This window comes from Balaenoptera ricei, chromosome 20, assembly GCF_028023285.1.
Source record: "Balaenoptera ricei isolate mBalRic1 chromosome 20, mBalRic1.hap2, whole genome shotgun sequence".
Lineage (NCBI taxonomy): Eukaryota > Metazoa > Chordata > Mammalia > Artiodactyla > Balaenopteridae > Balaenoptera > Balaenoptera ricei.
In genome coordinates this window covers 62,825,021-62,850,168 of record NC_082658.1, presented here as the reverse complement: position 1 = coordinate 62,850,168, position 25,148 = coordinate 62,825,021, and the positions used below count along the sequence as shown (strand labels likewise).

The following is a 25,148-nucleotide window of genomic DNA, read 5'->3' as shown; positions in this document are numbered from 1 at the left end:
AAACAAACAAGATCACTTCAGATGGCGGTAAACGCTGCGGGGAGAACCGAGAGACAAGGGCAGGTTGTTCTGCCTTAGTGCTCATGTGCCTTTAAAACCTGGGGATGGAATGTGAATTGAGAAACCTGAATAGGCACCAAGTGAAGGTCTGGGGCAGAGCCCTCCAGGCAGAGGAAACAACAGGAATGTGGCTGGAGGGCAGGGAGCCCAGGACAGGGTCGAGAGGCCGCCTTGGGTTGGCATAGGGTGGGGATGTGATGGGTTAGGTGACAATTCTACGTCCACTTTAAATCTCGTAATAGGAATACCTCTATTTTTAAAAATTTGTTTTATTTTTATCAATTTCTAAATCAGCCTTAATAGTAAAGATGTTGCATCTGTTCTATTACTTTTTCAGCGTTTTCCCTCTTTCTCTTCCCTAGGCGGCTGGGGGTGGAGATGGGCAAAGTGCAAGTTTACCAGGAGCCTGACAGAGGTGAGTGATCCTGTGTTTTCGTGACGGTGGCCTTTTTGTGGTACACGCCGTGCTGGCCCAGTCCCTCACCTGCCATAGCTGAAACGGTCAGCCTCAGTGTCCAGTTAGTTCTGCCAGCAGGAAGACAGGCAGGCAAGGTGGGCGAGCGCGGTGTCCCCGCTCCCACTAACACCAGCTCGACAGGGAATTCTGGGGCTTAAAGTCTAGTCCTTAGACGCCATCCGATAACAACTGCGTGGGTGCGTGAACAAGCTGTCCAGCTGAAGGAAGCATTAGCTCAGCGCTTGGTTGAATCCGTCCCCTTAGGCGGGTGCGTGTGCCCTGTGTAGCCACGGTATCGGGTGGTGGGTGTTCTTTACCCCAGCCTGCACTGCCTTGGGCTAGACTCCGTGATGTCATGTCAGGAAGTGCTTTTTGCTAACTGATTTATGATGTTGCATAAACACCTCAGGTTGTGAAAATCACGTGTTATTTAGCTTTTGTACTTTGTGTAGAAATGGCGGATGTTTGAAATCATTCTAGCAGGAGTGACAGATGACCTGCATAGGTGTGAGAGTCAGACAACTTCTCCTTGGCAAGTTATTTTAGCTGTCTAAACTGCAAATAATTTGGGCTGTTCTGAGGATTAAGTGGGATAATTTGTGTGCCTAACACACTTTTTGGCACATAGTAGGCACTCAGTAAATACTGGTTCCCTCTCCTTTTCCACTGCAGGATTTTGTCAAATACTTAAATATTAGAGAACTTACAAGACGCTTGGATGAAAAGGCACAAATTTGCTCTTCCCCTATTTATTTCTCCATTACTGCCTCCTCTTCCCTATCTCCCAAGATCCCCCATGTGGCTTCAGTGGGAAACAAGTATAATTGAGGGAAATAGGCAGGGAGTTGGGAGAAGATTTTGCTGCTAAAGGGAATTGGATGCAGTCCTTTGTCTAGTGTAGAAGCGGGGCTGAGGGAGGCTGGTGGCGGGAGACTCAGGAGGAGCCTGCCCCCCCCCCCGGTTCATGCACGAGGGGAAGGAAGGAGGGAACTAACGTCTGTAGAATCCTTACTGTTACCAGGTACTGAGGAACCGAGTTCAGGGGTGACGTTAGGAACGAGGCCCCAGAGGGAACAGAGTCGGGATTCAAAGCTCAACCTCCCTGTCTCTCAAGCTCGTTTTCTTTCCATGGTACCACACTCTTTTGTAAACATGTACTCTATTTTTTCCAACATTTCTAATGAAAATGTTCAAACCTGTAACAAATGTGAAAGAGTAGTGCCATGAGTACCCATATGAATGAGTGCCACCTGGATTCAGCAGGTAACACTTTGCTGTATGAATGTGTGTTTGTGGGACCATTTGGAACTGAGTTGCAGACATTGACACTTAACCCCTGAATACTTGACCATGTGTCTCCTAAGGAGGACTTTCTCCCATGTAGATACGCTACCATTGTCACATTAAAGAGATTAATGATAATTCTCTATCATCTAATAGCTAATGTACATTCTAATTTTCCTAGTTGTCCTAGCTGGTTTTTGTTTTTTGTTTTTGTTTTTATAAATTTATTTATTTATTTTTTATTTTTGGCTGCGTTGGGTCTTTGTTGCGGTGCGTGGGCTTCTCATTGCGGTGGCTCCTCTTGTTGCGGAGCACAGACTCTAGGCACGTGGGCTCAGTAGTTGTGGCTTGCAGGCTCTAGAAGCACAGGCTCAGTAGTTGTGGCACGTGGGCTCAGTAGTTGTGGCTTGCAGGCTCTAGAAGCACAGGCTCAGTAGTTGTGGCACGTGGGCTCAGTAGTTGTGGCTTGCGGTCTCTAGAGTGCAGGCTCAGTAGTTGTGGCTCACGGGCTTAGTTGCTCCACGGCATGTGGGAACTTCCCGGACCAGGGCTCGAACCCATGTCCCGTGCATTGGCAGGCGGATTCTTAACCACTGAGCCACCAGGGAAGTCCCTTTTGTTTGTTTTTTAAACCAGGATTCTTGGTTCAAGTGATGTGTTTTTTATATCTCTTTATTCTCTTCTAGACTAGGGCAGTCCCTTCACCTTCTCTTTTTTTTCCCACAGCATTGACTTTTTGAAGAGTTTGTCTTGTGGAATTTCCCACTCTGGATTTGCCTAATTGTTTCCCTGTGGCTGATCACAAGTTTTTTGAGAGTAGGGATACTGGGCCTTATTTATCTTTACTTTCACAATGTTATTCTAACATTTGTGCCTAACAGGTTCTTAATTGTTGCTGGTTGAATGAAGGAGTCTGTCATTTCCTGTAAGGATACGGGGCTCAGAGCAGCCCAGCACTCGCTGTTTATGTACAGGAAGTGAGGAGGGGCGATTTACTTGTTTTAAGTGACAAGTGTGATTCCTTCTTAAGCATGTCGTATAACTTAACATGTTTAAAAGGTGTGATTAATCAAACTATGTTCGTTATCCTTCATAGAACTGAAAACCTAGTGAGTTTTGAAACAGGTCCAGTTTCCATATTTTACAACATTGGGGAATGCTGCAGGGTTTTTTGTGTGTATTTTTTAAAGTTATGTGCCTTGTTCACCCTTCTTCTCTTTTCCCCTTTTCCTGCCAGAAACAAGAGTACAAATTCAAGAGTCTGTGAGGGGGAAAGATGTTTTCATCATCCAAACTGTTTCAAAGTGAGTAACTTATCCAACAGAAATGTTGCTTTCCGGGCCTCTGTTTGGGCATGAATGTTTAGAATAATAAGAGTTGCCTAGACAGGGAGAGTTACGATTGTTTTAAAATTGGCATGATCTTACTCTGCTAATTTTTCTGACATAGCTGCTGACTTTTTTGTGTTCTTTCAGTGTTCTCAAGGGTGGGAATAACCAGGTTTTGGGGTGGAGGCACTTAACGATAAGAGAGCCCATTACATTTGCTCTCAGTAGCCAGAATTTCATAAAATTTGTAGGGAAGCTCTTCTAGTTCCAAAAAAGAAAACAGGTGGGAGGAGAGGTATTTGCTTACTTGGGGTTCTTAAAGCTTTTCCTGCAGATAATTTAAACGTACTGTCCTGTTGCATAAATTAAAGGAGCTGAGAAGATAGACGGTGTGTTGAAGGCATGTGCATTCCTGTCTCCTGTGACATTTGATAGCCGTGTGTTCTGGAAATTGTTGAGGTCACAAATGTGTACGCTGGGGATAGAAGATTCAGTGCAGTGAGGGTGTCTGCACCGCTCTTTGATCAAATGCCACTCTGTCCACAGGTGTCCCTGAAGGCCTCTATAGATGAAATTTTTAACTCAGTACAATTTTTAATAATGTCTAGAAATCGGTTTGTGTAGTGCAACATTTTTTAGCCTAGAGATTCCAGAAATTGCTGCAAGCTAAATTTGTGGTTATATGTAAAATAAATACCAAAGAAAGGGAAGAAGAGCCAAATTTGGGGAGAATTTAGACTTGGAACACATGTACTTTCACCTAAATTTTGAACATCTCTGTCCTGGTCTTTGGTTCATGGGGATGAAATCTCGAAGCCATCTGACTCTTCTGGGAGGAGGAGCCGAAGGGGACCTGTCACTGCCTCCCATCGTCCTGGAGCGCAAGTGTGCGGGGCCTTTGCGGCGGGGCCTTTGCGGCGGGGCCCTGGCTTCATGTCTTGCCTCCGCTTAGGACCCTCGGCAGGGCTGGGCTGTGGGGACGAGAGCTGGTGCTGCCCCTGCTGCCGCTCTCTTTCCCGGGCCAGACGCCAGGCTGGTAGAGCGCTCTCCCTGCCCAGCCCTCATCAAGGAGGGGAAAGTGCAGAGCACAGAACAGCTGACGTCCTTCTGGCTCCCGGGTGTTTGCAGTACTTTTATACCTTTCATTTCTTTCCATTCCTTCATTCACTCATTCCTTTACATGTATTTTTGGGCATTTCAATACTCTTCATTCTGCCCTGCCTCTTGTCAGTTTCTTATTCCTCTAGCCAAAACCATTCCCTTAATTTTCTCCACGTGCCTCATTTTGGAGTGCTCCAGAATGTGCCGTAGGCTTGTCTTGTCTGGGTTGCAGAAAGCTTAGATATTGTGGTCTTCAAGAAACAGTTAACACTGAGATTTGGTGTTGACAGATACACCTTCTACCTTGCCTTAGTGTAGACTGGTGGTAGGCACTAAAAGAATAAGAAAATTTTTAAATTCTGTCCATTAACTTAACTTTTCCTGTAATTCAGACAAGTTATTACTTGAATTTAGTGACGGAAAGCCTTGTACCAGCTCACAGAAAGATGGTGTTCCTGGGAGTATAGTTTGGGAACGTGGTGTAACTTCACACCCGCTGTTGGTTCCCCTGCTCTTACCCCTCTCACAGAATGCTTTCTGAAAGGCTCCCTTAACTCTTCCTATGTCAGGCTTGTTGTCAGGTATCAACAGGGAACCTACTCACGCAAATGTTCCGTGTTTCCCTCACTCTTTCACGCAGTCGCTCATTCACAAACATTTATTGAATGTCTGTTATGTGCCAGCCGCTGTTACAGGTGTGTGAGATGCGTGAAGGATTAAAATAGATCACAGATCCTTGTCCTCATGGAGCCTATATTCTAGGACATGCAGGCAACATAATGAATAAGTAGATTATCTAGTTTGTCAGAAGATGATGACCACTGTGGGTAAAAACCAAAACAGCATGGCAAGGAGCCGGACGTGACGGTGGTGAAGGATGGAGAGAGGGCAGGCTGGGGAGGTGATATCTGACAAAAACTGGAAGAAGGTGCCAGCCGGCGACGAGGGCACTCCAGGCAGGGGCAGGGAGCCCTGAAGCGAAGGCCCTCAGGTGGGCGTGAGGCCTGGCGTGAGGGGAGGGCACGGAGGAGGAGTGGAGCGCAGAGCGGGGGTGGGGGCAGACCCTGAAGGGGCCTCGGGAGCCATTGTAGGGCCTTGGGCGTCTGCCGTGGGCAGAACGGGAAACCGTCGCTGGCTCCTGAGCAGAGTGCACGATCTGCCTTTGACTTGAAGCTCCAGCTGGACGCTGTGCAGAGCGGGGGCTGCAGAGGGACTGCCGGGGGCGGGGGCAGGCTGTCACTGTCACTGTCACTGTGGGGGGTCGAGGCTCGGCCCCGGGGCAGCAGTGGAGTGGTGAGTTGCTGTCACTCTGGACGGGAGAGCAGTTAAGGGCGCCTCTGGGGGTTTCGTCCTGAGTAAACTGGAGGAGCAGAGCTGCTATCGACTGAGATGGCAGAGGTTTATGGCGAGGCAGGCTTTGCCGGTCAAAGAGCACTTCAGTTTGGGGTATGTTTTGAGATGTCTTAACAGACTTTCTAGTGGCATTGTCAAGAAGCAGGTGAATTTGTTAGTCTGGACTTGAGAAGCCTGGGCTGGAGCTATAAATTTGAGTCTCCAGCATTTACAAAGCTCTGAAATTGGAGGAGAAGCCCGAGCGAGGGATGAGGTAGGAGAGGGGAGAAGAGGACAAATGATCAGGTGTCAGGGCAGGAAGCCGGGGAGGAGAGGCACCAGCAGAGGAAACGAAGCGGGGCGGGAGGGGAGCGGTGGGGGAGTGATGGAGTGTGTCAGGGCGAGGACGGAGAGAGGGGGAGTGAGAACCCAGCATTGGCCTTGGCCACGTGGAGGTCATCGGTGACCTGGATCGGAGCGTGTGTGGGAGAGGATGAGAGAGATGAGTTGGAAGCAAGTGTGGACGACCGTCTTGAGATGTGCTGCACAGGGGAGCCAAGAAATGGGGCAGTGGGGAAAGTGGCCTGAGCTGCTGTTAACGGGAGAAATGGCCCACGGGTATGAGCCGGGGAGAGTGACACATTGATGGGGTGGCTGGGGGGATAGCCGGAGCCCTGCTTCAGTGGGCAGGGGGGGATGGGATCCCTGCGTCACGGGAGGGCTTATTTTAGAGTGACTTTGGTGTGGAAAGTTCATCTCTGGCTGATGGCTCGGGGCAGGCAGACCTGGGGGCTGCGCGCGCATGTGGCGGTGGGGGCCCCGGGCTCTTTTCTGACAGTGCTTTTCTCAGTGGAAAAGGAAGTAGGGTCATCGGCTGAGAGGCAGCATGGGGGCGACTGATGGAGGCCCTAGAAGAGAGGGATGTGGTTTCTTTTTTGTGTCTAGAGCCTGTCTCGGTCGAGGCGGGCGTGGCACATGGCTAACGCTTAGTTGGAGCCGAGAGGCGTCATCGTGTATGTGATGTTTCTCCTTGCTGGTTTCTGTCCTTGGGTTCCAGGGATGTGAACACCACCATCATGGAGCTCCTTATCATGGTGTACGCGTGTAAGACCTCCTGTGCCAGAAGCATCATCGGCGTGGTCCCCTACTTTCCTTACAGCAAACAGTGCAAGATGAGAAAGAGAGGCTCCATCGTTTCCAAACTGCTAGCTTCCATGATGTGCAAAGCTGGTAAGAAAGGCAGCTACTTGATGGTTTACTGGGGGTCTGGGAGTTTTAGTTTTACCTGAGAAATTGTAAGGCATTGTCTTAACTAAATTAGAATGTTGAACAGAGTAGAAATAGTGATACAGCTTTAAGATGCTAATTTGTAATGAGACAGCAGCGCTCAGAGTTCTCTCCTGCTCCCAACTTCCTAAACACAAAGCTGGTGAGAACAACTTATTTTTTCCTAAATTCTTTGTTTAAAAAATTAATATTGAAATGACAAGTTACAATCATATTTAGGTTGTTTTTAACGGGGAAGAAGGCATTTGGAATCAACAACTCTAATAACACAGCAACTATTTTTATTTTCATCTCTTCCCTTTCCCAGTACACACTGGCATACTTTGCAGACCATACATATTATTTTGTGTTGTGCATTTTTAGGTAACATCCTAAGTGTCTCCTCCTTGTTTCTAAGTAATCTTCAGAGTTGTTACTCTGTGTGTGTGTGTGTCTGTGTGTGTCTGTGTGTGTGCGTCTGCGCCCACGTGCACGGGTGTGCCTGTGTATGTGTGTATGATTATAGAAGGCACATATCACAGAGCGTTTGCACAGAGAGAAAAGAATAAAAAGTCCCCATATCACTACATTTTAACACAGACACTTACTGCAGAATAAATTTTCTACTGTAGCATTTCAAAGAAGGCAAAACCAAAACAAAAAATGAACAAACCTGAACCCCAACAACCTGAAGAGCATACCCAGTTGAGAACTCTGCTGGAGGGAGCAGGCCTGCCCTTCCCTCCTAGGCTTGCTCCTGGGGGGCCACCAGGCTCACTTTCCTGTTCATTTGGGCAAGTTTTGCTTTAAAAAATTTTTCCAGTTGAATTATATGTATGTTTATATAAATATATATATATAAATATATATATATATATATATATATATATTTCCATTTCAAATATCCTTTAAGGAGCCAATGGGATGAAGATTCTTCATTTTTTCGAATTACAGACAGGCCTGTGCAGTTTGTCTTAATATATTAAGACAAATATTTGTCTTAATATGGCTTTGTCATGCCTATTGACAAAACTTCGGGGAGATGAAATCCACTCTCATAGAATTATCAGAGACATTTCTTCATTGCTATGATCTTGGCTGTTTTAAGACTTTAAATTGATGTGAAAAGCATGCATCTCTGTGTAAGAAAAGCCACCCAATCTTTCCCTTCTGAGGAGGGAAACCCAGTTCCCCACCTCCTCTGAGTTTCCTTTCCTCCTCTCAGGGAACACTTCACCTCTGTCACCGAATGTGTAGGCGTGTTCCCTACACCTTGCAGTTCTCCAGGGCACCAGCTGGGTGTTATGCAATTTCACTCTGACACTGTGTACCTGGAGATGGCGTCAGGTCCCACGGGTTAAGGCTCGGTCCCACGTGCCTGCTCCCCTGACCCCTCCCACCCCAGACGCTCACTGCAAGTCCAGGTTGTCACCTGTGCTGACCAGTTGGCTATAAATCAGAGGTTCCCACGACCTCCTCTTGGGTTCGATTAATTTGCTAGAACTCCTCACAGAACTCGGGAACACTGTCTCTTACTGTTCACCGGTTTATTATAAAACGGCATGATAAAGGATCCAGGTGGACATCCAGGTGGAAGCGGTGCGTGGGGCAGGGTATAGGGAGGGGCTTGTGCCCGTGTTCACCCGCCTGGAAGCTCCCCGAAGCCCGCGCTGTTTGGACTTTATGGAGGCGTCCTCACAAGGGCACGATCATTCATTAGCTCCATTTCCAGCCCGTCCCCCCTCTCTGGAGAGTGGGGGTGGTGACCGGCGCCCATCAGGAGCCCATCCTGGGTCGCCTCATTAGAACCAAAGATACTCCTGGTGCTCTTGTAACTAAGGAATTCATAAGACGTCAGGAGCTCTGTGTCAGAGGCGGGGTCAAAGACCAGATATTAGAATAGGAGATGCTGCTGGTGCGCTCAGCACTGCAGGGACGGCAAGGGTCTTAGGAGCTCCGTGCTGGGACCCAGGGCAGAGACCAATATTTATATTTTCTTTTATCTCATAATCTCATTGTACTAAAAAAAAATCTGAGAAATAAAGACGCTGCGTTTTTGATGACAGCAATTTTTAATAGTAATTTATTGTATATGGTGTCTTGTTTTATGCAGTACTTATTCATACAGTGCAACTGGTTATGAAACTATTTGTGTGTTTGTGTCTGCTTTATTTTCAAAGGTCTGACTCATCTTATTACTATGGATTTACACCAGAAGGAAATTCAGGGCTTCTTCAATATTCCTGTTGATAATTTAAGAGCATCTCCCTTCTTATTACAGTATATTCAAGAAGAGGTGAGCTAGCTCAAACTTTTTAACATTCTGTTTAAGGCTGAAAGATGCCTTTCGATTTCCTTGGGCTGTCCATGAAGGATTAAAACTTGATGTGTTCTGCTTAAAGTACTGTTTACTTTATAAATGTAATACAGTGTATTTTTTTTTTTTTCAGTCTGAAATTCTTTTCCCATTTAGGTTATTACAGAATACTGAGCAGAGTGCCCTGTGCTATACAGTAGGTCCTTGTTGGTTATCTAGTTTAAATACAGTAGCGTGTATATGTCAATCCCAAGCTCCCAATTAAAGAATTTGAAAAAGAATAGATACATGTATATGCATAACTGAATCACCCTGCCATACACCTGAAACTAACACACCATTGTTTTTTTTTTGTAACATCTTTATTGTAGTATAATCGCTTTACAATGGTGTGCTAGTTTCTGCCTTACAACAAAGTGAATCAGCTATACGTATACATACATCCCCATATCTCCTCCCTCTTGCGTCTCCCTTCCACCCTCCCTATCCCACACCTCTAGGTGGTCACAAAGCACTGAATTTGGTGTATTTTTAAATTCTTAATCTGCAATTTATTTCTTTTGCTAGGCTGTTAAAATTGCTTTTTTTTTCTTTTGGATCTCAGGTACCTAGAATCACCTAGTCGTGATTGTGACAAATAACTCACTGTCATCATTGGTCCATGGGTGGTCCTGGGCCTCTTTTACATGTCCCTCTACCTGCCTTATCTCTGTCCATCCATCTGTAGTCGTCGGCATCTGTGATCCTACCACCCAACAAGAAAACTAGCATCATCATAATAACTTAAGTCCACACATGTGGTCCTTTTGTGTCCCTTCCCCCTGCCTCCTTCCGCCCAAGGGAACCACTATCCTGAATCTTGTTTCATTTCTCTCTCAATTTCCTTGGTTAAATTTATTCCCAGGTATTTTATTTTTTGGCTCTATTGTAAATGGAGTTGTTCCTTTTGGACTGTTCACTGCTGGTGAATACAAACGAAACTGACATTTGTGTGTTGATCCTGCACCTTTGCTGAACTCATTTATTAGCTCTAATAGTGTTTTGTGTTGTATGTGGATTCTCTAGGGTTTTCTGCATGTAAGATCATATCATCTGTGAATGGACACAGTTTGACCTCTTCGTTTCTAACTTGGGTGCCTGTTTTTCTTGTCTGATAGCTGTGGCCAGAGCTTCCAGTACGGTGTTGAGTAGCAGTGTTGAATGTGGGCATCTGTGTCTTGTTCCTGCTCCTAGGTGGAAAGCTTTCAGCCTTTCACTGTCAAGTCTGATGTGAGCTGTAGGTTTTTCATTAATGCCTTTTATTATGTTGAGGAAGTTCCCTTCTATTCTATTCCTAGTTTTCTGAGTGTTTTTATCATGAAAGGGTGTTGGATTTGTCAGATGCTTTTTCTGCATCATTTGAGATGATCATGTGGATTCTTTTCCTTCATTTTATTAATGTGATATATTACAGTGATTGATTTTTCTCATTTTGAATCACTCGTGTTCCTGGGACAAATCAGACATGTAATTTTAATATAGTTACATTTGTTATTCTTGGATATAATAGCACTTTTGTGACTCATTATTTAAGAAGCCTTTTTAAATGTTAACTTATAATGCACTTAGCTATTTTGCTTTTTTAGGAACTCTTTTCCTCACGTGAATTATTTGTCTCTTTAATAACTTTTCCAGAGAACTCTTTTAACAGTATTTAAAAGAGAGCAGTTTGTAGATTTCTGAGCAGTTTCTTTCTGTCAAGAGTACAGGCCTTCCCCGTCCTCCAGAAACTAACATAGGCCCTCAGTAGTGAAAATGGATTGAAGTATTTTTGAAAGGGAACACTAGAAAATATTCTACTTGTTTTTTTAAAGTTATGCACAAGAAACATACAAACTCTAACACATTCAAAAACCAATATGAATGTAATTTACCTGAATATGATTCCCAGTTGAGAGAGAAAGGATGCGAGAGCGCGGCTCCTGTCCTCACAGGAAGAAAAGGGTCCAGGCAGAGGGAGGAGCGTGAGGGCAAGGCTGGGGTTCACAGAACATGGTCCCGGGAAGAGCCATCTCAATGACGCCTCTAGTTTTGGAAGAAATAGAGCAGTCGGTGTACACTTTTATAGGCTAGTGCTCATCTTTTGGTCTGGGGGACGTTTCCTCCCAAGACACCACGGGTGCTGTGCGCTGACATCTAGAGGCGTACGTGGCAAGAGCGCCTCTTGAGAGGCCCCTGCGGGCCTGGTGAGTCAAGACCACAGCACCCTTGGCGCTGATCCAGAGGTCAGGCCAAGGTCATTGCCCTCCGTGTAGGCGTCTGCCTCGGTGCAAGGCTGCCTGCCACTTGAAGAATCCCGTCTTAGGTTTCATTGTTGAAAAGAAGTCGGACCTGAACCCTCTTACACTGCTCATGGTTGAGCAGATTAGGGAAGTGGGGTCCTTGTTTCTGCTGGTGAGCTAACAGTGGTAACCTCAGATGTTTTAGCTTTAAATTCTCTGTTCTTCATTCATAGAGATAAATTAAAACAGCCAATAGAAAATGAAATACTGTATGGGAGCTCACTGTGTACTTTTTTATAGTGTATGTACTTGCTTTGTGCCTTTTGTTTGCATGCATTAGAGTCTCTCAGGCAGCGGGTAGATTCACCATGTTTTACTGAATCTACGTTGCCGTCAGTTAGGGTCGATGTTATTCACGTCATCAAGAAAGAAGGAAGCACTGCCAGTCCTGGCGTGCCGCATTGCCTTCGTGTCACCCAGCGGCTCTGTTCTGCAAGCTTTGACACTGATGTCATCCTATGTGACAGCTCACCCTCTGTTTTTCTTGGGCTGTCAGGGGAATTTGAGCACTTTCTGCCCAAAGTGGGCGTTCAGCTAATGGATGCTCGTCGCCTGGAAGCCGTTCTCCAGCCTTGGCCGTGTTGCTGCGCGTGCGCTAAGCGTCCTTTTCAGATTTAGTCCTTCCGCGGCTTCACCTCCTGGCAGGGAGCCTTCCTTTCGTGGGCCCCAGAAAGCATTTGATTGTTGCCTTGCAAGAAAACATGGAATTGCGGTCATTCCTCCAGTGCTGACCCTTTGATTCATGAATATGAAATTCACATCGTGCTGCCCTCTTCCTGTCTTTCTGCATGCATGGTAACTTGTCATTTTAATGCTGAATCATAGTGAGCTCTTTCTGGCGACATTTTAAATGGCAGTTAAGCCCAGCCCGGAGAGAACCAACAGTGCCTGTGATTCATGTGAATGGAGGCCATAGGAACACCGTGGCCACCTTCATGCACGCGAAGGGGTGAAAGCACACAGTGCAGCTGCTGTTGGGCTGACAGCGGCTGTAAGGCAGCACTGGGTGTAAGACATCCAAGCTGTAGACATAATAAAATATAGCCCAGAAGAGGTTTGGGTATTGATTAAGTATAGTGCTTGTTTTAAAAAAAATGACTACGTATTATAGTGATAGTACTAGTAATCGCTGGTCTGCACCAGGGTTTTTTAAGGAAATTATGAAGAGGGGAGGCTACCAAGTGTATTTTTGTGGTGTATCGAGAGATCCCATCCCATCAGTTTTTAAAATAGGAACTTATAAAGTGATCCTGTTTCTGATTCTTGGGTTGCTTTATTCCCCCCTGTGTTCTTCTTAGTGTCTTTATACCAGTTCACTCTCACTGTCAGAGAAATGAGATCTGGCAAGAAATGGAAAACCAGGGACACAGGCAGGGGTGGTAGCAAAGGAGTGTGGGTGTCAGGCAATTTGATTCTCTGTGGTCCCACAGTGGCCCTGGTGATGTTTTCCCTTAATGGTTCCGGGGAAATTACTACAGGGTTTGGAAGTCAGACTTGCGTGACATGTGGTGTGTTTTCCCCTCCACTTGATAAGACTAATAAGAGTAATCTTCTAAAATGTGAAAAATGAAAACTTACATTTACAGTGGCAGTTAGGGAAATTCTGACAGAAGTGATGAAACGATCAGCTTCCCTAGACCACCAGCCTGGGCCCAGGCCCTCTGCAGGGCTCACCCTGGTTACCAGCCTGCGTAGTGTCCTGAATCCTCTCAGACCTTTGCCTCCGATTTACCTCCCATTTCTATACACCTAGTTACAGAAATTGATTTGTGGGGGCTTTTTGGAAAAAAAGCAAAACACACAAAAAAACACATTGATAGATTGTTTGTGTTGTTCTGTAACTTTCTTTCCTTTCCTGTGCTGGTGCCTGGAGGTCTTCCCGTGTTCAGCTGTATAGGATTACTTCTTCCTTCATGATTGCTACATAGTGTATCATCATCATTCTACGATGGTGTGAGTGTTCTATCTGCTGTCAGAATGGCAGCCGCAGGTACCTGTTGAGTCCTTGAAATGTGCCTGCTGTGACTGGAGAATGGAATCCTTCATTTTATTTAAGCTTAATTAATTTAAATTTAAATAGCTACCTGTTTCGATGTTTAAAGCACAAGTTTAAATGAGCCACAGTTTTTTCAACCATTTCCCTCTTGCTTGGATATTAGGTTGTTTTAATTTTTCACTCTTTTAAGTGAAATATTTTATTTTCAAAATATATTTAAGTCATGTTGCATTGAAAATTCTTGTACCTGCCCTTCTGAGTACTTACGCAAGTGTTTTTCTGAGCTATATTAGGAAGTGGAACTGCTTAATTGAAAAGTATCTGCATTTTTCATATTTTAATAGATATTACAAAAATTGCAATTGTCTGAAGGGGCTGTATTCATTTACACTTGGACAGAATTCCCCATGTAAAACAGTGTTTTATCTTTTTGCTGTGGTTTTGAAATTTCAGCACAGTGTGTCCAGGTGGATCTTTTTTCATTCACCTCACTAGATGCTCAGTGGGTCCCTTTCATTCTCTATGAATTTTGTTTGCTGAAGTTTGAGTATCTCATCCCTTCTATTTTTTCATTCCTTTCTTTGGGAACTGTTAGAAGTTGAAAATCTTGGATCTAGTCTGTATATTGTTTAACTTTTTTTTTTTTTTTTCAAGTTTTGCATTCTTACATGCTGCCTGGTGGGAAAATTCCATGGCTTAATCTCACCCACGGTTTTTTTTCAGCTGTGTCCCTCCTGCCCTTCAGCCAGCTGAGTTTCTTATTTGGACCATAATAACTTCCACCGTCTAGATTTCTTTTTGGTTCATTTTCGTAACAACTTGTTCTTTCTTTATGTGTATGATTTCCTGTTTTGACTCCTGAGGAGAAAATAGACCTGTTTTTATTAAAGAGTCCTTTCTTTTAAAGTTTCCTTTTCTTTGCTCTATTAACTGTTTCTTCATTTGTTATTTTGCTCTTAGCTGGGTTTGGTGCTGTCTGGTGATGTTTGATGAGGCAAAGAAGTGCATAAAGCAGTTTAGAAAGACTTCCAGCAGAAATAAGGAAAACGCCTAAATGAAAATATTTTTTGCTACCTTACTCCCTGATAACGTTGGATAAGTTAGGCTTTTTATGTGTATAGATGGATCAGATGTAGAGATTTATTATCCATGTGGATATATCTATAATAGAGCCTTGTTCAAACTAATAAGTTTTTTGTTTACTAAGTATTGATTATTTAGTGCTTCCCATGTGCTAGGTATTGTACAAGGTGCTAGATGTTATTAAGCGCTTATATTAAAGTTCATTGATCTAGCATAATTGTGAGAAATCAGTGGGGATATATTTGAATGAAATAGTGTAATTTAATGAAATGATTAGATTTTAAGAACATAATTTGAATATATTGTCAAGATGAAATCAGAAACAACAAACTACTGCTCAGCTTAAAAGTAGTTCTGTCTTCTAAACTCAGAAGTTGGTAATGGGTGTATATCTTCAACTGTAATTATCCTAGTACAGATCACTTCAAATGTTTAAAGTAAAGGACTCCAAAGTAGACTGATGTTTTGCTTATTTTCTTAAGGGCTCTTAATATCTTTATGAAACAGTACTAGGCGGGCTGATTCCTTTAACAAATTGGTTTCTTCATTATGCTGTGACAGAGACACATTAAGTAGTTATTTGTTTGGACCGCACTTATTTGGAATTCAACAGGTGCCTTGAATTCAGGTTCGATGAATATCATCCTTGCCCTGTGAAATTACATGTAACTGGGATTCATGAGAGGCCTTCCTGTTGACTTTATAAAAACATCTTTGCTGCCACATAGATATGAGCTAATTACTGATTAACCCTACTTTTTTCTTAAAATAGGTCTATGAGAGTCATGCCTTGATAATAATTTTTTTTATTCCTAGGTAGGCGTTTCTTCATCTTCTAAAGAGGAAATTTACTTTGAACTTTCTGTCTTTTTGGAAAACTTTGAAGTGACCAGATGACGTTTTTGAGTCTGTTGGAATGTTCATTTTTATCAATTACCGGGTATTGGTGTGAATAGCCTTGTAGAGACATGGCAGTAATCCCCACCCTCTCCTCTGTCACAGATCCCGGATTACAGAAATGCAGTGATCGTGGCCAAGTCTCCAGCCTCGGCTAAGAGGTAGGTGGGAGCTCACGACTGCTCCACAGAGCCGCACCCAGGGGTCCCAGCCCCGTCGAATCCCAGGTGTTCTGGATTCTATCTCAGCCATTCCCACTGTGTCTCTTATTTTTTATCCTGTGAACTGATAGTTTAAAAGATTGTCTGCTGACTCCATGTATTAAGTGATGGTTTATTTTCCTCCCTTTTTTCCAGTCCCAGTCTGTGACTACCATCACATTTCTTAGCAGAAGCCGTCCAGGACTGGGGAATCCCAGCCCGGTGCTGAGGCGGCCGCTTGTTGTTCATCTTCACATTTGCCCTTTAAAATACCAGTGAATGTATTTTGAGGTTGTTTACTGCCTTTTATTCAGATAACTCAGTAATTTATTAACAGAATTGTACCCAGCCGAGAGGCTGGATTGGTATGTGTTAAAAGGTGACATTTTACAGAATTTACAAACACTACAAGGTGTGCAAATGGGGCAGTGCTGAGAGTTACATATAACCTGGAGTAACTGATGAGTCAGGGATACAGAACCTAAAGTTGTGTTTGAATTGAAAGGGTTTCACACACAGACATGCCTTGGAGATAGTGTGTTGGGTTCCACACCTCTGCCAAAGCCAATATCACAGTAAAGTGAGTCACATGGATTTTTGGTTTCCCACTGCATATAAAATTTTATGTTTACACTATACTGTAGTCTGTTACATGTGCAATAGCATTATGTATTAAAAAACATTGTACATACCTTAATTTAAAAATACTTTATTGCTAAAAAATGCTAACCATCATCTGAGCCTTCAGCGAGTTGTAATCTTTTTGCATCAAAGATCAGTGCTCGGGGCTTCCCTGGTGATGCAGTGGTTGAGAATCTGCCTGCCAATGCAGGGGACACGGGTTCGAGCCCTGGTCCGGGAAGATCCCACATGCCGCGGAGCAACTAGGCCCGTGCGCCACAACTACTGAGCCTGCGCGTCTGGAGCCTGTGCTCTGCAACAAGAGAGGCCCTGATAGTGAGAGGCCCGCGCACCGCGATGAAGAGTGGCCCCCGCTCGCCACAACTAGAGAAAGCCCTCGCACAGAAACTAAGACCCAACACAGCCAAAAATTAATTAATTAGTTAATTAATTTAAAAAAAAAAGGAATAAAGAATAAATTAAAAAAAAAATTCTCCCCCTGAGAGTCTCCCTCTTTTCCTTACGTAAAAATATTCACACACACACACAAAGATACACTTTTCTGGATCAGGTTATGCAGTACAGCTCTGCTCCTGTGAAATCTGTTGTCTTTTCCTTGGAAATATAAATTAGATTCATTGTAGGAAGTGCCAGACCAGCAGACGTTTCTTTATGTGCATTTGAGATTTTTTCAAAACCACAGAAGACTTAACTGCATGTGCTGTGTAATGACATCTTCTACTGAGGGAGGAAAGTGTAACTTCTTAAGAAAGTAATTTGCAATGGATGTAGCATCAATTTAAATTTCTTGAACTGATTGCAGACACTGTGACAAAGCTCTCCTTGGTCGTGGAGTGCAGACGGGAAACATGGCACAGGGGAGATTCTGTTCCACCAGGGAGCACAGTCGTACCTTTAAGTGCCTCCCTGTGGCATTGCAATGCCTTGGCTGTGTCTAGTGCAGGTGGTCCTGATGATGGGGTTCTGTTGAATCCCTAATTTATGACCACAGCCCTTGTTTTTGTTTCTTTTTAGCTGTTCTTGTGGGCTGTAAGGAACTTGTTTTGAATTTTTGATGTTTGAAAACCAAGGTTGGGAGAACTTACTGGATCTTTAAGCACTTGAACATTTTTTTGCGCACTAGGCGCTGAAGATGGAAAAAAGAGTAAGACCTCAGTGGTGAATTCTACCAAACATTTACGGGGGAAATAATGCTAACTGTACATAAACTCTTCCAGAAAATTGAAGAACTAGTACTTCCCAGCTCACTTAATGAGGCATTCATTACCCTGATAGCAAAGCCAGACACAGACATGACAAGAAAAGAAAAACATCAATATTCCTCATGAACCTAGGTATAAAAATTCTAAGCAACATTTTAGCAAATATAAGCTAACAATATGTAAAAAGGATAATACATCTCTGTAGGTGCAAAAAGCATTTGATAAAATTCAATTTCTCTTCCTGATTATAACTTTCAGCAAACTAGGAATAGAAGGGAACTTCCTCATCTGGTAAATGATATCTATGAAAAACCTACAGCTAACATCACACTTACTGTGAAAGACTGATTGCTTTCCCCTAAGATCAGGAGCAAGAAGAGGATGTCTGCTTTCCCTACTTCTACTCAACATTGTATACTGGAGCTTCTGGATAGTGCAATTAAAAAGAAAGAAAGAAAAGAAAAGGAATCCAGTGTGAAAAAGAAGAAGCAAAACAATCCTAATTTGCAAGTGGCATGATTATTTATTTAGAAAAATCTGATGAAATTTATAAAGATGCTGTTAGTACTAATAAGTCATTTTAGCAAAGTTGCAGGATATAAGATCACTGTCCAAAAACCAGTTGTCTTTCTGTATACTAGCAATGAACAATTGAAAACTGAAATGAAAAATAAAACCAAATAGCATCAAACTAAGTGAAACACTTAGGGATAAACCTAAGATGTTCAAGACTTGCACACTGAAAAATATAAAACATTGCCTAGAGAAATTAAAGACCTAAATGAATGGAGAAATATACTGTGTTTGTGGCTTGAAAGACTCAATATGGTTAAGATAGCGTATCTCCTCCCTACATTAGTCTGTAGAATTGACACCATCCCAATCAAAATGTCAGCAGGCTTTTTTTTTAAATAGAATTTGACAAGCTGATTCCAAAATTCATATGGACATGCAACGAAACTAGAATAATGTCCCCCCCCCCCAAAAAAAAAAACTTTGAAAAAAGAGAACAAAGTTTGGAGATCTAACACTACCTGAATTCAAGACCTATTATAAAGCTAAAGCAATCGTGATTGTGTGGTATTGGAATAAAGATAGAAAAATAGGTCAGTGGAACAGAATAGAGTCCCAAAATAGACCCACAGGTATCTGGAAGACTGATTTTCGGCAGATGTGCAAAGGCAGTTTAATGGGGAAAGGCTAGTCTTATTAACAAATGAAAAGTGTTGGAATAATCGGATGTTTGTGTGCAAAATAATGAATTTTGAGCCATATCTCACATCATTTTTAAAAATCAACTTCAAATGAATTATATACCTAAATGTAAAACCTGAAAGTATAAAACTTCTAGAGGCAAACAGAGGGAAAAAAATCCTTGTGACCTTGGTTTAGGTAAAGATTTCTTAAATATGACACTAAAAGCCCAATTGATAGGAAAAAATTGTTAAATTGGATGTCATGAAAATTAAAACTGCTCTCCAGAAGACATCATTAAGAGAATAACAGGAGAAAGCGCAGATTGGGAGGGAATATTTGTGAAGCATGTGTCTGATGAAGGACTTAAATACAGAATATATAAAGAATTCTCCAGACTTACTAAGAGAACTAAAAACCCAACTAAAAAATGGGCAAAAGAGAAACAGACCCTTTACCAAAGCATATATATAGGTGGCAGATAAGCGCCATTTGTCATGAGGGGTCAATGCAAACTGAAACCACAGCGACCCACTGCATGCCGCTGGGATGGGTGCATTGAAACGGCTGACAGCGGCCCAGCTGGCGAGGACGTGGAAGGGCCGTGTGCTCACACACGGCTTGTGGGAGTGTGACAGCCACTTTGGGAAACGGTAACGTGTGATCCAGTCACACCAAGGGAAAAGGAAACATGAGTCCAGACAGATTTGTACACGAATGTTCACAGCGGTTTTGTAACAACTCATGACTGGACACAACTCAAAAGTCTATCCAGGGACTTCCCTGGTGGCGCAGTGGTTAAGAATCCGCCTGCCAATGCAGGGGGCACAGATTCGAGCCCTGGTCAGGGAACTAAGATCCCACATGCCGTGGGGCAACTAAGCCCGTGTGCTACAACTGCTGAGCTCAGTGAGAGAGCCCACGTGCCGCAAACTACAGAGCTCACGCCCTCTGGAGCCCACGCGCCACAGCTAGAGAAAGGAAACCCACACGCCACTGCTAGAGAGAAGCCCATGCCCTGCAAAGAAAGATCCCGCATTCTGCAACGAAGACCCGATGCAGCCAAAAAATAAATGAAATAAATAAATAATAAATCTTAAAAAAAAAACAAAGTCCATCCACAAGTAACTGGACAAATAGTGATAGACACACAGCATGGACTGTTTACTCGGCGACGTGAGGGACGCTCTCCTGATGGATGTGCGATGTGGCGACTCTCCAAACCGCTATGCCGAATGAACAAAGACAAAAAAGGACTACAGACTCCGATTCCACGTACGACATTCTAGAAAAGGTAGAACTGTGGTGATAGAAAGCAGCTCACTGGTAGCTGGTGCTGGAAGGAGAAATTGCAGAGGGGCACAGGTGACGTTTGGCGGGGGTAGATACTTTCACTGACTTGGTTGTGCTGACGGTTGTACGGATATAGAAATACATCTGAGCTTATGAAATCATACGGTTTAAGTGTGTACAGTGTCTCGTATCTCAGTTACACAACAAAACCTTGATGCTTCATACTCTGATGAGTAGTTAGTGCACTTTGTATCATGTGGTTGGTTCTCACTGTTAACTAGGTAGATAGGTAGAATTAATTAACAATTCCAAGTGAGGAAACGGAGGCTTAGAGGAGGTGAACTAACTTATAACTTACACGGGCTCACTCGCTGGCCGAGTGCACACCAGGCCCAGCTGCCAGGGGGATGTGTGGTCATGTGGGGTCTCCACACTTTGTCTTGGATTCTGAGAATCTAAGATTATTTCATTCTCCTTTCTCATTAACCCTTTTGGAAACTACCTTTTTAAAGTTCCCGTGATGTTTCTCCGTAGATGTTATCAGAAACCAGCTTTGCGTGATTGTGAACGGGTCTCCTGCTCTCCTCCAGGGCACAGTCTTTTGCTGAGCGCCTGCGACTGGGCATCGCGGTGATTCACGGAGAAGCGCAGGACGCCGAGTCCGACCTGGTGGACGGGCGGCATTCCCCCCCCATGGTCAGGAGCGCCGCCGCCATCCACCCCAGCCTGGAGATCCCCAGTAAGTGTGCCGCCCCCGGGTCGCTTTCCTCTTTGATTTTAAGGCTGACTTAATTTTTTTTTCGAATGTGAAGTACTACTTCTCTTTTTGTTTTTTAAATTGGCAAAAACTGATACCTTTCGTGGCCTGGCTGTGACAAGTGCACTTCTGGTGGCCTCTTAGAAGCAGTCTGTCTGGTCATACCAAGACCTATGCACATGCTCAGTTTAGACGCATCTGTGGCACGTCAGGGATTTCACTTGTGCATTCAGTAGCATGTCCTAGAGTAGAGTAAAGCTTAACACAAGCAGAAAGCTTTTGGTGCACAAGTTATTCACCGTAGTGTTACTTCTAACGCAAAATATTGGAAAAGTCTAAATGGTTCACCAGAGGGCTGGGCTTGGTGAAGAATGTCGTATCAGCACAACTCATTATGAAGCTCTTTGAAATAATTAAGACTCTGGAAACAAGAGAAAAATGTATGGAATGTATGTGAATAAGGCAGAATACAGGAGTGTAGGCCTGTCTTTTGCCCAGGCCGGAGGGAATACGAAGGATGAAGGGATGAACGTGGTTGTGACTGGGTGGTAGAGTTATGCAGGAATTTGTTTTTGTTTTTAAGAAACTTCCCTCAAACTTTAATAACATCTTTTCAGTTAAAAAAAAATACTGCTTTTGTTTGAGTCTGCGGGGGAGAAAAGACTTTTCCTCTACCCTCCGTAGCTTCAGTGCTCAGGAGGCTGCAAATAAAACTGACAAAAGACAGATCAAGAAGAGAAAAGATAGATTTTAAGAGGAGGTTGGAATTCGGGGCTTGTATATGGTCTTCATAGGGGAAGGGGGGAGCAGAGGAAGGGCGCTGATGGGAGGGCCAGTGGCTCGCAGGGAGGATTGATGGGAGACAAGACGGTGTGTGACAGTGTCTGTGTAGGAGTGGTGCCGACTTCTGGTCTGGGTGATGAGAGCCAGTCTTCTGCGGTTGTTGCTGGGAGGGGGTTTAGGACAACTGAATTCTTTTGAGTTCTTTTGGGGAGCTCTGCTTTTAGGCAGATAAGGGACTTCAGGAATTCAAATGCCTTCAGCTTAAAATAATTTTCATGCCACTGTGGGGTATTCTGGACCCCTTCGGGTTCTCACTTTGCCTAGGAGTTTGCTCATTTATAAACAAAAAACCTCAGAGAAGGAAACACGGTCCTGGGATGGCCATGAAGGAGCGAGATTGCAGCTGGGCCTTGTGGATCCCGGTTAGCTGAGGTGGAGGCTGAAGGCATTCAGGCATGGGTTCAACTGGGAACAGGATGGCAGAGGCAAGGGCTGGGCTTTGTGTGTGGCCGTGGGTGGCCAGGAAGGACGCCACCCTGACCACCGAAGCTCCCTGGAGGGAAGACACGGGGATAAGGTGGCAGCAGAACGTTCCTGAGGGCAGTGAGTCCCTCGTGTTGTTTTTGCTCTTTGGGGTCCTTTGCAGTTTAGGGTCAGTTTATTTCTGCAAAAAAAGAGGTTGGGATTCTGACGGGGTGCATGGAGTCTCTAGACCACTCGGGGAGCATTGCCGTCTTAACAGTACTAAGTCTTCCTGTCCGATCTGGATGCCTTTTATTTCTTTTTCTTGCCTAACTGCCCTGGCTAGCACATCCGGTGCTCTGTTGAATAGCAGTGGTGAAAGTGGGCACCCTTGTCTTGTCCCTGATGTTAGGGGAAAGGTCTTTCATCACGTACGACGTTAGCAGTGATTTTTCCATAGTTGCCCTTTATCGGGTGGGGGAAGCTCCCTTCTGTTGCTGGTCTCTTGGGCCTCTGTCATGAGACAGTAACTTGCTAAGGCCTCGGCTTGGCTCTTAACCGAGAAACGTGTGTGCGTGTTTTGTCCTGGGCAGTGCTGATCCCCAAGGAGAAGCCCCCGATCACAGTGGTCGGTGACGTGGGAGGAAGGACCGCCGTCATTGTGGTACGCAGGCCTCTCTTCCTGTCGCTCTGTCGCGCTTGCCGCTGGTGCTTTGCTGACTGGCTTGCCAGTCATGCTGGGGACGGTGCCAGGTAGGTCTCACGGGCGCCTTGTGCTGAATGTCTACTTTGGTCCAAAAACTGAGACTCGCCAGGTGACCCACAGCTTCTGTTCGGCTTGCCTACAAATCCGAGGCTCCCAGGACCCCCCTGGGCTGGAGTATTTGCTAAAGCAGCTCACAGAACTCAGAGAGACACTTAGGTTCACCAGTTAATTAAAGGATGTGACAGAGGACACAGATGAGCAGCCACATGGAGAGAGAGAGGCACAGGGCAAGGCCGGGGAGGGTCCCCGTGGAGTTGGGGTGCATCACCCACTCGGTGTGGAATGTTCACCCACCTGGTTCGCTCCCCGAACCCCGTGCTACTGGGATGTTATGGGGGCTTCTTCCTGGAGGCCTGATGGATCGTTAACCCCATTTCCAGCCCCCTCCCCTCTCTGGAGGCGTTGGGGCTGGCCGTGCGGGTGCTGCAAATTCCAAGCTTCCCTGGTCTTTCTGGTGACCAGTCCCCATCCAGGAGCCCGCCCGGCATCGCCTCATCAGGACAAGAGGTTCCTCTAGTGCTCTTACCGCTAAAACATGTAAAAGGGCTTTAGAAGAGACCAATGTATATATTTTCTATTATCTCATACTGAGAGTCTATGAGATTAGAAGCCACTGGACTCTGAGTATTTTGTTAAAATAATAATTATTATTATTTTTCCCCTTATAAAAATATATGGAAGAAACACATTTCACATCCACCCAGTGCAGAAAATTTAGAAAATAAGGAAAAGTAGCAAGAAAAGAGGAAAGAACCACCTAGAGTCAAAAGCATCTTCTAACAGGTGCTTTACTATGCATTAAAAAAATCTAGGGTGAGTATTTCTGGAGCACCTGCCTGGTGGGGTGTAGCTCTAGACGGTAGGGATAGAGAACTGTAGGCCCAGGGCGCCTGTCCTGCGCTGTGGGAGGCCCGGAGGGAATGCAGCGGGAGCCCGGTGACCGCGCTGTCTGGACACGTCAACGTGGACAGCAGGTGTGTCACAGTAGAATTAGTCCAGCCTCTTTCCCCGTGGTCTAGACCCGCCTTTACAAAAGCGTTCATGTCTCTTGCTGACTCTTTCATGCCAGGACGACATCATTGATGACGTGGACAGCTTCCTCGCTGCAGCAGAGACCCTGAAGGAAAGGGGTGCGTATAAGATCTTCGTGATGGCGACTCACGGCTTGTTGTCCTCCGACGCCCCTCGACTGATCGAGGAATCTGCCATCGATGAGGTAACAGAGCCGGGCTGAGTGTGGGCACAGCTGCCTGGTGCCCGTGCCCGTCCCGACCTGTGGTCACGGGAGCAGGTGGAGAGTGAGCTGCCCTGTGTTAAGAGTGTTTTCTGTTTGCGTGTCACTGCCTGCAGCCTTTGTGTTCTGCCCGTGGCAGCGAGTGATAGTTTTAGTGCCTCTCGTAAGTGGAGCCCCTGGCCCTGACGGCACTGCCTAATGCTGGGCACATGCCGTCCCTGAGCTCCGGCACAGCCCTGCAGGGAGAGTGAGAACTTGTGCACCAGAAAAGTTCAGTGACTTCTTAAGGTCAGGCAGCTACGAGCCCCAGCTCGTAGGGTTGAGACCCTAGTTTACCCGATGCTAAAGCCCAGCTCTCTCCCTGGTACAGACGCCCGTGGCATGACGTCGGGAGAGGAAGGCACACGGGGCCGCCTTCCTAAACTGCCTGCAGCTCCCAGAGTGGCTGAAGTGAGGCCGGCCAGGTTTCCTTGCCCTCCTTTGTCCATCCCTCATTCCAAGGGCCAGCTAGCTGTGCGGGTTGATTGTGTGAATCACGTTTTTATTATCTTTTAAGAAGCAGAAATGCTGTCTCCTGTATATTCCTGGGTATTGAATCTTCAGTTAGTCGGACTCCTTTTACTTTGCTGAGGCCCACACTTTTCCTCTTCAGCAGCCGCTCTCCCTGAGCCTGGCCCGATGCTCATCATCTCTGATGGGTTCAGGATGCTCTAGCACAGAGAGAAAGCCAGGCTCGCACGGCTCAGCTCGATCCGGCCTCCTTTCTCTGCTGCACGAAACACACATAAAGCGGGAAGACTTCAGGCCCACGGCAGTGCTCACTGGTCTGTCCGCGTGGCGCTAGGCGGGGTTCTCGCGGGTGCTGTGTGTGGGCAGGTTGGCAAGAGCGTGTGGGGGGCTGCTGCAGCCAGGCCCTCGGAACAGAGTGGACCTTGGAGAGGACGCATGAAGCCCCGGACGCGGAGGTCGCACATCCTAGGCCAGCAGGGGGGCCCTTCGGGGGCCATGGGGCTCAGTCACCGATACCCATACCGGGGAGTCGGGTCAGTAACCGATGGATAAGCTGGGTTCCATATACACCTGTAGACAAAGCACGTTGCCCAGTAGATGACAAAGCTATGAACAATGTAAAAGTAACAGCAGGATCAACAGGGTGGGAGGTGGGAGAAGTGG

General features: G+C 45.3%; 1 protein-coding gene across 3 annotated transcripts in view; it reads left to right on the top strand.

Annotated features, from left to right (window-relative positions):
* The window catches only part of PRPSAP2 (phosphoribosyl pyrophosphate synthetase associated protein 2), a 34,071-nt gene that overhangs the window by 5,588 nt on the left and 3,335 nt on the right, over positions 1 to 25,148 (top strand). For all 3 annotated transcript variants that reach the window (XM_059906912.1, XM_059906910.1, XM_059906911.1), the window contains 8 exons: positions 423 to 475; positions 3,039 to 3,105; positions 6,620 to 6,792; positions 9,009 to 9,124; positions 15,548 to 15,603; positions 20,564 to 20,712; positions 22,569 to 22,639; positions 23,811 to 23,957. In XM_059906912.1, coding sequence (XP_059762895.1) covers positions 423 to 475; positions 3,039 to 3,105; positions 6,620 to 6,792; positions 9,009 to 9,124; positions 15,548 to 15,603; positions 20,564 to 20,712; positions 22,569 to 22,639; positions 23,811 to 23,957 — 832 coding nt within the window. The remainder of the gene's footprint in view (positions 1 to 422; positions 476 to 3,038; positions 3,106 to 6,619; positions 6,793 to 9,008; positions 9,125 to 15,547; positions 15,604 to 20,563; positions 20,713 to 22,568; positions 22,640 to 23,810; positions 23,958 to 25,148) is intronic.